At 42.6% G+C, this 15,924-nt stretch overlaps 1 protein-coding gene across 1 annotated transcript in view; it reads right to left on the reverse strand.

The window, feature by feature from the left end:
* Positions 1–5,886: 5,886 nt before the first annotated feature.
* Positions 5,887–15,924, reverse strand: part of Glp2r (glucagon like peptide 2 receptor) — a 77,182-nt gene continuing 67,144 nt past the window's right edge. The window contains exons 12-13 of the mRNA XM_026390628.2: positions 8,059–8,100; positions 5,887–6,213 (exon numbers count right to left, since the gene is read on the reverse strand). Of these exons, the coding sequence (XP_026246413.2) occupies positions 5,887–6,213; positions 8,059–8,100 (369 nt within the window). The remainder of the gene's footprint in view (positions 6,214–8,058; positions 8,101–15,924) is intronic.

Below are 15,924 nucleotides of genomic sequence, written 5' to 3' on the forward strand. Positions count from 1 at the left end.
CCCCCTCCGTGAATGAATCTGGTTGGTGGCACATGAGGCCGGGTACTTTTCACTTCTCTCTGAGGTCAGGGTATCATGGTCCCTTGAGTCTAAAAGGACAGGCACTTCATAATAAGGTCCTTGTTGTCCTGTAGTTCAGCAAGAGAAATAAGGTGCCACTTGAGCCCCTACTGGCCAGGGGAGATCCAAAGAGTGATCACTTAATTTAGCACATCTTTTGTTAGGTTAGAGTAAAAGGACTATTTGGACTGAAGCTGTATGAGGATATTCTATGGAAATAAGTATGGAGAACAGGGATCAGTGTAAAGTCCAACTTGGATGAAAGGAAGAGAAGGAGGTAGAATTGATGATGAAGTAAGTCATCAAGACTCTTCCAAATGCAAAAGACAGAAGAGACAGTACAAATTATTTTGTGGCACAAATAGAACTGTATTAGCTCTTGGAGTGGAAATTCTCGTAGTAGTTCTAATTTCAGGTCTGGTTTGATCCAGGAGCTCTTACAATGTCTCAGGTTTCATTTTTCCATCTCTTGGCTTATGTTTTGACGTCACCATCACTCTCAGGCCGATTGTCTCCATGCTGGCAAAACGTTCACCAGCAGATCCTGGCTTACTCCCTCTTGGTTCCAATTTCAGCAGACAAGAGAACATCTCTTTTTGTTGAGAGCCCCAACCAAAGTCCCAGGATTGCATCATACTGCTTCTGACAGTTTCTCTGCTTGTCTCAGATCCAATACCTGGTGCCTAGAAGGTGGCATTTCCTGCTTGGCCAAGCACACTTTTGTGTGTACCCCTGGAGCTAAAGATGAAGTCAGAGAACTCCAAACCCATTGGCTGCGAGTGGGAGATGTGTGGTTTCCAAGAGGAAAATTGGGATGCTCTAAAAAAAATTATAGAAGGTTGTAAAAATAGATGTGCACCCTACAGTTGTTGGGGAGATCCTGCTTCCTCATGTACATGTGAATTGAAGGGTGGAAATGGATTATTATCTTACTAAGAACAATAATAACTGCACAGGCCCAGACTCCAGACTCCACCTGCTCACAGGATTCCAGCCCCTTGTGCAGGGCTCCCTTTTTATTTGCTTGTTTGTTTCTGGTACCTGGGATTGAACCCAGGGGTACTTCACCACAGAGCCACATCTCCAGCCCTTTTTATTTTTCACCTAGAGACAGGGTCTTGCTAAGTTGTTTAGGGCCTCCCTAAGTTGCTGAGGCTGGTTTTGAACTTGCAATCCTCCTGCCTCATCCTCCTGAGCCTCTGGGATTTCAGGATTGCACCACCATTCACAAAACTCCTTGGATATTTCTTAACATCCCCAGAAGATCTTTACCACAGATTCACCAACAAGTCCCTCGGTGCCAGGTGCCATTGCTACCCCAGGCACCAGATTTCCCACTACCTGGTGTGCTTAATAGGTGTTCATCTGCCAGGGAGTCTTCTGGGTTACAGTCTGTTGAAAGGTCCCTGTAGAGAATGACATGTGTCATGGAGTGGCTTTGGTCACTAACTCCTAGAAGCACTTCTAGATTTGTCTGCAACTTCTTTTCTCTCACCAGGTTCCAACACTGTTTTTGGAGACAGGAGGTGACAGACACCATGCTGCTGCCCACTCCATCCCTGTTTCTGTCCCTTGGTGGTTATGCAAATCTATCCAGATAAGCCTGCGTCTCAAGCTCTTAGGTTGTAGCTGGGAGGATAGATCTTAAAAAAAAATAAAAATAAAAAACAAAAACCACAAAATTGGGCCAACCACATCAACGGTGGCTATCTCTTAGAGTTGTGAGAATCAGCTGAGTGTGTGCTTCCAGAAGAAATTCTTGAGTTCTAGATGCAGCACAAGTGGGAGACTTGATATGAGTTAGTTTGGACTTCAGCAAGGGATTGTCAGATTCCGGGGAAGTCTCTTCCTTTCTGCCTCAGCCAGTGTTAACCTTGGTCATGTATAAAAACCACTCAAGTGGCTTTGACACCCAAAGCACAGACAATGAAAGAAGAAAATCATTGATAAACCTCACCAAAATTTAAAGCTTTTGCACATTAAAAAAAAGGACACTCTCAAGAAAGCACAAAGACATCTCACAGGATGAGAAAAATATTTCCAAATAATATATCTGATAAGGGATAATATGCAGAATATTTAAAGAACTTCTACAATTCCACAACAAAAGAAAACAATCCAATTTTTTTATATGTGCAAAAGTTAGAGTAAATGTTTTTCTAAAGAAGACACAAAATTAACCAATAAGCAATCACATGAAAGATGCTCAACATCATTAATCATCGAGTAAAGGCAAGTCAAAACTGTAATGGGATAACATTTCACAGCCGTTACAGTGGCTACAAGTTTTCAAAAATGGAAAATAAATGTCAGTGGGGATTTGGCTTGCTGGTGGGAATGTTAAATGGTGCAAGTGATGTGGAAAATCATTTGGCGGCTTCCCATTCTGTTAACCAGCAGCATCAGCAGCAGATCTAGGAATTTCACCTCTAGGTATACCCCCAAATTTGAAAGCAGGAACTCAGATAACATCTCTATCAAGAGCAGCATTATTCACAATAGCTGGAAGGTGGAATCAACCCAAGTGTGCATCCACAGGGGAAGGGATACCCAGCATGTGGTATAGCCACACACTGAAACAGTATTCAGCAATGAAAAGAAACCGAGGACTGACACACGCTACAGTGTGAATGAATCTTGGAAGCCAATCACAGACCCTTTACATGGTTCCAATTATATGATTTATCTAGACTAGGCAAATCCAGACACAGGAAGAAGAAAGTTCTCCGGAGGGAGGGGGAATGGGAAGATGTTTTTTCATGGGGACAGAGTTTCAGATTGTAAAGGTGAAAAGATTCTGGAGATGGATACTGGGGATGGTTGCCCAACAATGTGAATGTACTGAATATTCTGAGCCTCATGCTTAAAAATGGTTAAAATGACAAATTTTATATTATTTATATTTTACCATAATAAAAAATCACATAGAAATTATTATATATATATATTATATAATTATATATATAATAATTCTAGATTTGAATTGCAGATGAAGGAGGTCCCAGGGGCTGTACTTCCACGTGTGTGTCACACACACACACACACACACACACGCATGCACGCGCGTGCATATATATATATCTCGCCAAGGTCAATTTGAACCAATTCAGTACAAATCTCCAGAGCCAGACCTGGCCATTGGTCTCTTAAAAGTTTCCCAAAGAGGATTGTCCTGCCAGGACTGGGAGCACTAGACTGGACCTTCCAGTCAACAAGCATACTGAATGACTTTGGGGTGATCTAGAAAGGGGACTTTCCCTTTTGACCTCTAACCTCCACTTCTGACCCCTCCCCCTCTGCCAACCCCTTTGAGCGCTTCAAATAATGTGCTCTCTGATCGCTCACTAAATGCCACAGCCTTTCCCCCCCCACTTCTGTTCAGAAACAGGGCACCAGGTTCTCCGGGCATTGGGAGAGACTTTCAGCTCAGTGGGAAACGAATGCAGAAGAGTGGACAGAAACGCAAATCATTTAAATAAACTTGCTTTAATCATTAGCAGAGCAAGAGCAAGCAGTGCGGGTAGACCACGGCATGGTGCAGGGAGGAGCGGAGGACATATTTACAAAGGCTTTGGAAGAAAAATGTTTCTCCTATTGGTGGCAGGATCCTAGATAATTTACTCCTGGAAGCATCCAATGCTCCCTGAGGACGTTCCATCCTGCCTCTCTTGACCGATGTGTGAAGAGCACCTGCTCTGAATGTGCTCCAGGCCGGGGACTTGATGGGCTTAGACGGCCCCGAGTTTACCAAAAGCTGATTGGCTAAGGAGCCCAGGCAGGGACATTTGCAGAGAAGGGAAAATTATGTTTTAATAATTGAACTATGGATAATCTAGACACTGGAAAATAAACCTTTGCTTCATTATGCACTTTCCTAATACCTCCATTTCTGTTCCCATCCTGGAAACCAGGAATGAGGGCAGTATAAAATTTAAGGGGGCAGCCAAAGTCTCCACAGTCAAGATAAGTAATACTTCAATGCAATCATTTAAAAATCAAAATTAGTGTTAGAAAGTCCCAGATCAACAAAATATCAACATTTCAGATAAAGTCAAGGTCAGAGCCTACATTCGCAGGAGTTGGATTCCCTTGCCATTTCAGCCCTTGTGCCAATAAAACTTTATTTTAAAAAATGTCCCATGGACTTTAATTTTGTATATTTAATTTTCAAATGAAATACTTCATTGAATGTTTAGATTAAATCATACTGCATTCACGTATGATTTTTTTCGACTACTGAGTTTTTTAGATCTGAGTAGTTACAATTGCCCTCACCTCAGCCCTGCTGCAAAGGACCCTTGAAAACAGAGTTGCCGGATAAAAGACAGGATAGACAGTCAGATTCAAATTTCAGATAAGGGAGGTCCCAGGGGCTATACTTCCACTTGAAGATTATTTGATTGTCTGAAATTCAAATGCAGTAGTGTATCATGTATTTTTATTTGTTAAATCCGGCAGCCCCACTTGAGAAGTCTCACCAGGCACCCCCCATGATGGTGTTCGGTTCCACAGCAACGTGCCCCACCCCCACACACGTACTTTGTACACACCATGTGAGCGACACTCCTGGACATCAGCACAATGTGTCCAGAGACTTTTCCTCCCTTGGTCTTCATTCACCATCTGGCGTCGTAGTTTCAGACACTGAGCCTGACCTCAACTTCCTGTCTCTCCTGGCCCCCAGAGATTAGGTTCCCATCAGCAGGACAGGTTCCACAGTGACAGCCAACGCAGAGCCCTGGGCCTCTCAGCTCTCTGTGTCACTCACCACATATCCAAGATTCAACTAGTCCTTTTGCTTTACCTGGGTCCCCTCTGACTTTCAGCATCCATCTGGGGAGGAGAATCCTTATCAGTAGGGACTGGGGTCAGGGAGAATAGCAATAAGCCCCCCAGAGCAGGAGGCCTGGCCACTAAGGCATCCACTGGTAAAGCAAATATGGAAAGGCATTTCCAGCCCCAATGTAGACCACGTCAGAAAACCAGGTGGAGCCAGAAAGGACGGAAGAAAACCAGGGGAGATATTCAGAAGGTCCCTGGGACCTGGGATCAATTGTCTGAGGAGAGCTGGGATTGTAACAGCTCCAGGGGAACTTGTGCTGACCACAGAGGGAGAAGTGAGAGAGAAATTGGGAGATAAGATTCTACAGACGAGAAAGAGGAAAGAATCAAGGAGGAAGTGAAGTCTGGGGGCCAACATGGGCTCATACCAAGGAGGGCAGGTGCATCCCAGCTGAACTGTGGATGCAGAACGCCTCACTTCACCCTGCTGGGGGCCATGCCTGGGGTCTTCTGGCGCTCTCTCCCCCTGCCCAGTATTTTCCAAGAGTGATCTTGCATCTGAATTAGCTGGGATGCTTGCTAGTTCCATTCCTGACTATCCTCACTCTTTTAGAATCTCAGTGATGAGTCTAGGATTCAGCATTTAAAAAGCTTCCTGGCGGAAGCAACCCAATCTCAGATGAAAACCAAGTACTATGAGGAGAAAAGGAAGAGATACTGACTAGACTCTTTTTTTTAACAAGAGAATTATCTTCTCTTCATCCTGGGGTTCTTCTCTTCACTTGAATTCTGGGCCAAGCCCCGGGGACTGGTGGTCATTCTGGGAAATACACCGGTAAGGATAACTAGGGTGACAAGGACAGGCAGAAGCTGTGAGCATTACACAGCTCCCTGTATGCAAAGTTTGAAGAACCTGAAGACTGACTTCATGTCTGAGTGGGCATAGTGCACAGGGAAAGAATGATCTGCTCCAAGCAACGTCCATCCTGCATCATCCCCAGCTTTCTTGGGAGTCCCCAGATTGCAGATCTGGAGTCCACCAGGCTAGATCTCACTCTCTTCCAGAATCTCCTCCATGGTGTTGGCCAGGGTGAAGTCCCCCTCACTGCTCTCCGACAGGCTGCTGCCTCGGGGCCAGGCTGTGTGGCCCCGGTGAGGATGGGCACCCAGCTCCCCCCGGCCCCGTGTGGCCAGGTGTGAGCCGCCAGGAGAGGTCTTCAGCTTCCGAAGGGTCTCGCCACCATCTCCATCTGAGAGATTCTTGGGACATTTCCCCAGGAACCGGAAGTTCTTCCCCAGGACCCAGGCTCCACAGCCTGAGTGGTTGTCGAGCAAGAAGCGGGCCCAGAACTTCCGCAGTTCAGCCTTCACCTGTCAGGTGAGACAAAGGTAAGGTCATAGTCTTGGGATCATTTACTCATGTGTCCGTTCAGCAAAAAAAAAAAAAAATATTGAATAGCTGCTCCATGCTACCCTTGGGAAATTTACCTTCTACCTGGTGAAGAAACAAGACTCATAAGCATAGCAGATGGCAAATTCTATGAGACTATTAAATAGGACAATGTGGTAAGGAGCATTAAATGAAGACAACAGGAGACCACGGTTTTGTACCAAGCTCCTGCCCTGGACCCCAACAGACTAGACTAAAAATCAAGACGGAGTCACCCCTGCTGAAGTTCCACCTCACCAAACCAAGACTTATGGGCCCTTCAGGGGAGAGAGATGACAGTCCAGCTTTCCAAACAGACCAGGTTCAATGGGTCTGTTTGACAAAGTTCTCTCTGCCTTAACCCTGGCACAAAAAGTCACCCTGAGGAAATCTGATGTTGACCAGCTGTTGTTCTACCGGCCTGTCTACTCCTTATAAGGAAAGCGACTTATGACGACTGCTTTCTTCTGCCCTCCCCCATAAAACAGATGCCCTCTGCTCAGACCACTGACGCACTTATTCTATCTTATTGAATGAAATATTGCCCCCTTTTAGAATTGCAAATTAAGCCAAGTGAGGTCTTTAAACTAAATTGTTGCATTTTTTTTTTTTTTTGTCATTTGACAGGAGGTTAAGAGCTTGAGCTGTGGTGTTCAGAGGGGACTCTGTGTGGTGGCATTTGAGCTGAAACCTGCCTGATGAACAAGGAGCCCTGGCATGAAGCTATGGAAGCAGCAGCCCTGAGTGACACAGAGGAGGGCCTCTGCTCTGGAGAGCTTACACTCTAGTTGGAGGAGACGAAAATGCACATTTAAACCTGCAGTGGAGGGAGGGGAGAATTACGAGGCAGCTTGAAATTTTACCAACTCCCAAAACAAATGAAAACCCCTGTTCTGCCTCTTCGCCCTTCAAGCCTTCCTCCAGGTGCTACAGATTGATCTTGAATGTTCCCCAAAGGCTTATGTGTGGAAGGTTTGGTCACCAGCTTGCGGTGCTGTTGTGACATGGTGACAACGTCAAAAGGTAGGGCCCGGTGGGAGGAAGTTGGTTCACTGGGGGAAGACCCCTGGAGGGGACCCTAACCTTCCTTTCCCTTGCTCTCTCTCTGCCTCCTGAGCACCATGAAATCAGCAGCTCCTTCCACCATGTACTCCCAGCATGATGTGCTGCCTTGTCACAGGCCCAAAGATAAAGGGGCTCGGCAACTATGGACTGAAACCTCTGCAACCATGAGCCAAAGTAAACCTTTCCTTATTGTTAAGTTGATTGTCTCAGGTATTAGTTATAGTAACAGTAAGCTGCCCAGCACCAGGGAAACAGAAAAACTGGTTGGGGTCATGCAATCATATGAATAAAAATTATAATTCTCACATATTGAGCCTTTACTATCTGCTCAGCATGCCTGGGACATCACTATAAGGTAAGGACAGTTGTTATTTCCGTTTTACAGATGAGGAAACTGAGGCTAAGATGCAGTGACCTAACTCATAGAGCTCTTAAGTGGGTGAACCAAGGCTTGGATCCAGATTTTTGGATTCATGCTTATTTTCTTCAACATACTTTCACCCTAACACAACTCCAGTATGGCCAAGACTGGGTTCTGAGCTTTCACACACCCATCATGACACCTTTTCCCATTTGTCTAAAGTGTCTTCTGTTCTCTCTCCTGGATGCTCACAGTACATGCTAGTCGCCGTTACCCCATCACATACATAGAAACCTCAGAGGACAGTAGGATTCCAGCCCCAGCCTCACCAGATGTTGGGATGGCAACATGGAAAACATACCTCTCCATTGACAAAGCCGTACTGCAAGGCCACGAGGAACCCCTGGAACAAAAGGAAGATGTGTTGTGAACTTTGGGTAGATATGTCTGAAAGTTACCAGCAAAGTCCAAGATAACCCCTGGAGAGGCATGCAACTACACCAAATGGTGATGCTAACTTGGATTCTAAGGCATCTCCTCTAACTTTGGCATCTAACCACCCATACCAGCCTAGCTTTGGTGGTCATGGGTATTCATAGGTCAAAGATGATTAAATCCCCATAAGGCATTCAATTATATGAATACTAGGCAGGCCACAATCCCATTTCTACCAGACCATGGTGGTCACTGGCTAATTTATTTTGCCTGACTTACATTCTTTCCTTTTAGAATCTGACACTCTCTTATTCCTCGGGCCTTTGGCATGACTGTCAATCACATGGTTTCCACATTGTGGAATGGCTGTCACCTCAATAAGTGGCCCCAATTGGCCTGTGACCCAAGCAAGGTCAATCCGAGTTCTTTTCACTGGGAAAGGGGAGAGAGAGTCTAGACCTCTCTTCTCTTCATTTTCCATCTTGATAGACAATGTAAACCCAGAGATACGGCTAGAATCTTCCCAGCTCTGTGGAGAGAGCCCATCTAAGCATGAAACCAAGACAGATAAAAGCAGAGACCGGAGAGATGGTGAGAGTCTTATTTCTGATATTGCTTGGGAAACTGGACCCAGATGTCTGGTCCTAAATTTTTCATTTATCTAACATAACAAATATGCTTTTCTCTCATAAGAATATTTCTTTTGGAAAGATAGATTATTTCCTGTCTGCGGTTTCCCATCACTCTTAGAATAAAATAAACTCCTTAGCCACAGAAGGTCCTAGGTGATCTAGGCTCTGTGTTGCTGATTTATCTTAGGTCATGCTTCTCTTCAGTCACTATATTCCAGCCACACGGGCTTTCTAGATTCTTGGAGCTTATCAAGTTCATATATTAACTATCCATTGCTGTATAACATAGTGGATCAAAACAACAAAGATGTATTATTTCATACACACTCTACAGCCAAGAATCTGGCAGTGGGTTAGCTGAGTGTCCTGGCTCAGGGTCACTCTTAAGTTTCAGTCAAGATGCTGGTTGGAACTACAGTCATCTGAAGACTTGGATGGCTGCCAGAGTGGCTCACATACTGATAAGTTGCTTACTGCCTTTTTTTGATTGTAAAATTGTAGATTGTAAATGCACTCGGGATCATTATTTTTAAAACTGATGCACATATGTATCAATTATAAATATTCTCAGTTGCAAGGTTAAACATAATCACGATCACAGAAACAAAGAGGTAGAATTTTTTCTCACACATAATAATAAAACATAATAATAATTTCTCACACACATAATAATAATTATTAATTCATTAATAATGATTAATTCATTTATTAATATTCAAACAAACTTAAAGACTATGTTCCACATTCAGATTCCTATTCCTCACTCAGCTGGATGATGGTGGGTAAGCTGGATGTGCTTGTCAGCAGGAGGCTTTAGTCTCTCTCCACAAAGCTGCTTGAGTATCCTCCTGACATGGCAGCTGCTTTCTCCCAGAAAGAGTGATCCAAGAGAACAAAGCAGAAACTGCAACCCATTTTATGACCCAATCTTAGAAGTCACCCACCATCATGTCCACAATATCCTAATGTCACATAGGTCAACTCTTTGCAATATGGAAGGAGACTTAAAAAAGTGCATGGAGAGCCATGGAAGGATATTTGGGGGCTGGCTACCACAGTTCACTTCTTCTCAAAGCCCTTCACACTTCCTGTTTTCTGGATGATTCTCCCTCAAACTTCTGCCTAACTAGCTGCTTAAAGTCAGATCTTAGCTGAAATATCACCAAAAAGAGGCCTTTCCAGATCACCCAAGTCACTATCACAGTGGTCTATTTTATTCATTCTTAATACCAAGATTATATTGTAATTTGTCTGATCGATTCGTATCCATCCCTCTCTGCCTCACCTGCAGTCAGACTAGCATCCTTATCTTGGATTTTCACTACTACACCCCAAGCACCTGCAACAATGCCTGGTGTTTAATAGGAACACACACACACACACACACACACACACACACAAAATATTGATGAAAGAGTGAATGAATGAATGAATGTGTTAAGATCCATGACTCAATTAAGAGTTTTGCCTTGTACAATATCAAACAAATTCTGAAATGTGGAAAGATGGTTTCTTCTTTCTTCTCCTCTTAGTTATTTAGAATTGTAGTCCCAAGGATTATAATGAAAAGACTATACATAGATTATCAAGTAATGGTATTTTCATTTACAAAACATTTGTCTTGGGGAAGTTTCAATAAAGGGATAATCTCTTGAATTTGGAAAATATTTCTGGGTTCACCCTATAACTGCCAAAAGTCTGGAATCAAAGATACTTTAGTTAATGTTTATTTCTGTTGATTCTGCAGACTTTGACACTTCCTGATTTTTTGAACAGCCATCTGTGAGAACCTACATACCCTGACTTTTCTTAATTGACATGAAGGCCTGTGGAATTTGGGCTAAGTGCCTGATATATTTAAGCTGGATTTATGTTTGGCACCCAAGTACTTGAATCTTTGTGGGAAGAATCTCACAAAATGCCAGAACCCAGCAGGAAAGGACATATCTCCAACTAACAGGTGAATGTCTTGAAGACAGGATGACTTCTTTTATATCTCTTGATCATAATTAAGTTATTTTAAGTTATTATCAAGGTTTTTCTGTTCTTCCTTGTGTAAGCCTTTTTCAGTACATTCCTTTTGCAAACTCGTCAGGGATCTCCATGTTGATCATCACAATATCAGTAAAATGCTCAGATTCTGCCTACCCATGTGGAATTTTCCTTCTCTTATGTCCCTAGATATTTCATGACTATAGCTCCTACATGGGAACATGGTGGTACTAATTAATCATTTCCACACATACAATCACATCAGAGGTTTACAGACACCCTGCATGGTTGGCAGGACAGGTGATACTCACCTCTGGGCACATGATATAAGAAGAATTGGATTTCAACATGCCAGAATTCTTTTGTTGGGTGGAGGGGTGGTTACTAAGGATTGAACTCAAGGCCACTCAACCACTGAGCCACATCCCCAGCCCTATTTTGTATTTTATTTAGAGGCAGGGTCTCACTGAGTTGCTTAGCAACCTGCCTTTGGCTGAGGCTGGCTTTGAACTCACCATCCTCCTATCTCAGCCTCCCAAGCTGCTGGGATTACAGGTGTGTGCCACGGTGCCTGGCGCCAGAATTCTTATAAACAAGTTGGCTACAACAGGATTCCCGTGACAAATGTGTCTTTTCATTTCCCCGGGTTCTTTATTGTCTTAGGACCATCCTGGAGTATGATTCTCATTCTAGGTAAAGTGACTGCGAAGCCAATAGGTCCCATGGATCATGTGGTTTTTACTTTGTGTATCACCAGGGCTTGGCCATCTCTCGTTAGGTCCAGTGATAGCACAAGACTGGTGAAACTATTATGGTTTGGATACGAGGTGTCCGCTCAAAAGCTCTTGTGTTAATGCAGGAATGTTCTGAGGTGAAATTATTAGAATGTGAAAGTTGTAACCTAATCAGTTCGTCCTGGTTTAAATGGACGGACTGGAGGTAACTGTAGGCAGGTGGGGTGTGGCTGGAGGAGATGAGTTACAGGTACATGATTTGGAAGACTGCCTCTTCCCAGCAAACCCTTCCCCTTTCTCCCTCTGCTCCCATAAATGGAGTAGGGCTCCTCTATCATGCCCATCCGCCATGTTGTTCTGCCTCATCTTGAGCTCAGAGCAATGGAGTCATTTGTCTATGGACAGAGAACCTCTGAAACTATGAACCCCAAGTAAACTTTTTCCTCCTGAGTTGTCAGGTATTTTGATCACAGTGCTGAAAAGCTGACTAAAATAATTCCTTCTTCCGCCATCTTGGATCTGAAAGTCCACCTCTCTAGTGAAATTTCCATGTCAGTCATTGCAGTTTTTAACTCCAGAACTCCAGCAGGAAACCTTTGGGAGAGTGAAGAACCCTCCAAAGCAGTAAGAAAAGGAAGCTCTTAGGGCTAATGCCCGTTCTTGCTGATTCCCAGGGTAGAGTCACTAAGATATAACCCACCAAATGGGCCCCCACCTGGATGCCTACCTATGATTTCACTGTACCTGGTGGAATGGAGGGGGATAGGGCCAGGGTGTTCAGAAGGTGAGAGACCTTTGCCCACACAGAAGCCCTCAAGGTGTGTTTTCTGGCTCAGGGTGTTTATATAAAACACCCTGCAGAATCACTCTGATTCCTCAAATTCCACACAATCATTAAACCTATTAAATTATTCTTGCTTTAAACCATTGCAGTTTGGGGTGGTTCATTACATGGCAACAGATGACCAAACATCCCTTAAATCCAAGGAATGTGATAGGCTAGGTTTCTTTCTTAGAAATCTGTCCCACATAACTCCATAGGAATTTTATGGTCCTCAACTAGCCTTAGATATATATGAGATCAGTTGATTAAGGGCTCACATTGATTGATCATGTCCTGGGGCTGGGGCCAGGGGAGGGCAGGGATGAGAGGCCACCAAATACTACTGATATATAACAGCTGCAGGATTTGCCTTTTTCCCCTCCTAATTTGGGATTAACTTTTAAAGAAGATTAAGGGCCAAGCAACACAGGAAACTCAAATTACTAAATCTTAGCTTTTGAAATCCCCCCAAAAGATTGAAATAAATTAAACATGTTTTCATAATGAAAAAAATAAAAACGTTGCTTAGTCTCAGTTCAAAGCTACGAACAAGAATTCAGCTCCAATGAGAGGGGAAAATAAAAACTTGTCCAACTGCCCAGACCACATCTCAGGCCCTGTCCCTCAGTCTTTGGTGAGCCAAGTACATTTTCTCTGCTCTGTGCATAGAATCTCAGCACCTGACCCTGTCTGGTGGCAAAGGCTTTAGGAATCTGGTCTAAGGAAATTGATGGGTCCTGGTGAGGATCCGCACAGGGCACCTGAGAGGCATTACAGTATGGTGCTCCTAGGCAGCATCTTAATTAACCTCTGGTTAAAAATCTCATCTTTGCCATGTGTTCTCTGAGCCTCAGTTCTTTTTTCTTTATATGCATATAATAACTTCTTCAAAGATACATTGTGAAGATCAAGATAGAAAGTTTCATATTAAACAGATATTTTGTAACATACAATTTTAATCCCTTGGCTGGTATTTTTACTACATTTTTGGACTTATTTTCCTAGTGTTTATTCCAAGGATTATAAAAATAAATTTCAACTGGTTACAATCTATTTCACATTAACATCGACTTCATTCTAGTCAAATATAAAAATTTTCTTCAAAGTAGCTCCATTTATTCATTCCTCTCTAGTGTTATTCTTCTCATTTATACTAGATCTTACTGTGTTATCAACTAAATAACACGATTTACAATTGTTATTGTATATAATCTTATGTATTTTAAATCAGTTAAGAAAAATAACTATAAACTATGTAGTCTTTCATATTTTCCTCCATATTTACCTTTTCCAGTGTTTTTTTTCTTCATAAGAATTTAAGGGCTGGGGATGTGGCTCAAGCGGTAGCGCGCTCGCCTGGCATGCGTGCGGCCCGGGTTCGATCCTCAGCACCACATACAAACAAAGATGTTGTGTCCGCCGAGAACTAAAAAATAAATATTAAAAAATTCTCTCTCTCTCTTTAAAAAGAAAAGAATTTGAGTTATTATATATTGTTATTTCCTTCCATTTTCAAAGGAAGAACTTCCTTTGAAACTTGTAGTAGTGTTCACCAACGTTCTCTCAGTCTTTGTTTATCTGGAAATGTTTTTATTTCACCTCCATCTTGAAACACAGTCTTTCTGGTCACAGAATTCTTGATTGACAAGTTTTGTTTTCCTTTCAGCATTTTCAATGTGACTTTCCACTGCCTTCCTGCCTTGTTCTGTTGATGGTTTTGTTGGTTCTATTATGTAATGGGCCATTATTCTCCATCACCTTCAAGATTTTCTCTTTGTGTTTGTGTTTCCATGGTTTGTACTGTTTCCCGATGCAAATCTCTTTGTCTTCAAGTTCTATAATTCCTTCTTCCGCCATCTTGAATCTGAGAGTCCACCTTTCTAGTGAAATTTCCATGCCAGTCATTGCAGTTTTTAACTCCAGAACTTACAGTTAGTTCTTATTTTATAATTTCTCTCTTTCAGTAGAAATTTCTTTTATGGACAAATTATTGTCATCATACTTTTCCTTTAACGCTCCTTTGACATTGTTGTCTGCTAATTCCAACATCTGGATCCCTCAAAGAGTTTCCATTGACTGATTTTGGTCCTGAATATGGACATCTCTTTTTTCCTTTGAACATCTCCCATTTCTTGTACATCTTTTTTTTTAACCAAAACTGAATTTTTTAAAAAATATTTTTAGTTGTTGATATACCTGTATTATTTATTTATTTATATGTGGTGCTAAGGATTGAACCCAGTGCCTCACACATGCAAGCGCTCTGCCACTGAGCCATAACTCCAGCTCCAGAAATTTTAGATACTACATTATAGCAATCCAAAATTCTGAGTCCACATGCTTCATCCCTGGTGTGGTTAATCTGTCTCCCCTGTGGTATGTAACCACTGATATCTACATTCATCTTTAAATTATGGGGTGTGCGTGCATTTTATCTGCAGGAATGGTCTCCTGTGCTTGTTTAAAATAAACAGTTGGTTAGCCAATGATTGATCAAAATTATGCTCAACCATCTTGAGCCAGTAAGGCTCCAATAGCCTTTGCCAATGGAACTATGTGTTGCTGGGGGAACACATTCAAAGTTTATGAATGTATGAATTTAATAGAATTTATGGCCTTTACTTTCTATCAGGCCCTCTCATGTCTCCTCTGTGTGTGCAGGAGCGCATATTCAGATAAGGATGTGGGGATATACTTTCTGATCTATCTTGAATATGTATGCATTCTTGTGCATATTCACAACATTTAATTCCACCAGAGATCTATATGGGAGTTTAACAAGGCCTGCTATGGTGGTCTCATTTCTCAGACTTCCCTGTTAAATTTGTGGCTAGCCCACTGGTCCATTTCTTGCCCTAAATAGGATTGTAGCAGCAGACTGCGATATTGTCCTTACCCGGTCCCTTGCCACTGAGACACTACTGTATTTGGCAATGCCTAGGCCTGTGAGATTTTTCTGCTTTCTGATCCAAATCAAGTCAGCCCCCTTATGCAGTGAAGCTGCTAATTTTCATTAAAACTTCCTAATTGATGGTGCAGGGGGTGGAGAACCAAAGCAGTCACAGCCCAAAATGACATAGATTCCCACTGTTCTTAGTTCAGTAATCTTTCTTGAATAAAACCTTGTCAATCTTTTCTATGCCTTTGATTAATTTCTTGTATCCTAAAGTGATTGCTATTGATAGTTATCAATTTTTATTCTTTTGAGGGAGAGAATTTGTTAAACTCCTTTCTCCTCCCTTCCAGCAAGTCCTGCTTCTACATGAGCATTTAAAGTTTATTAATTCTAAGTTCATTACTGTTTGGGGGACTTCTGTTCTGTCCATGCTGCTAGTTAGCACTTACCTATTGCATTAGTGGCCTTTACTAATGAGCCATATCTCCCCACATTCATGTCCCTGTGCAGTCCCCCCCTCTTCCTCCTAGTCTGGATCTATGACATGATTTAAAGAGCAGAATGCAGAAGAAGCATCAAGGTGTCAGTTCCAGACATAGGCATTCAAAAACCTGGAAGCTTCAGTTTTTTGCTCTTGAAGACCCTGAACTGCCACATAAGAAGTTCAGTTACTCTGGAAAGACCACAAGAAGAGTGGAAAGTGAGAGACCCTAAG

Source organism: Urocitellus parryii, chromosome 7 (assembly GCF_045843805.1).
Source record: "Urocitellus parryii isolate mUroPar1 chromosome 7, mUroPar1.hap1, whole genome shotgun sequence".
NCBI classification, from domain to species: domain Eukaryota; kingdom Metazoa; phylum Chordata; class Mammalia; order Rodentia; family Sciuridae; genus Urocitellus; species Urocitellus parryii.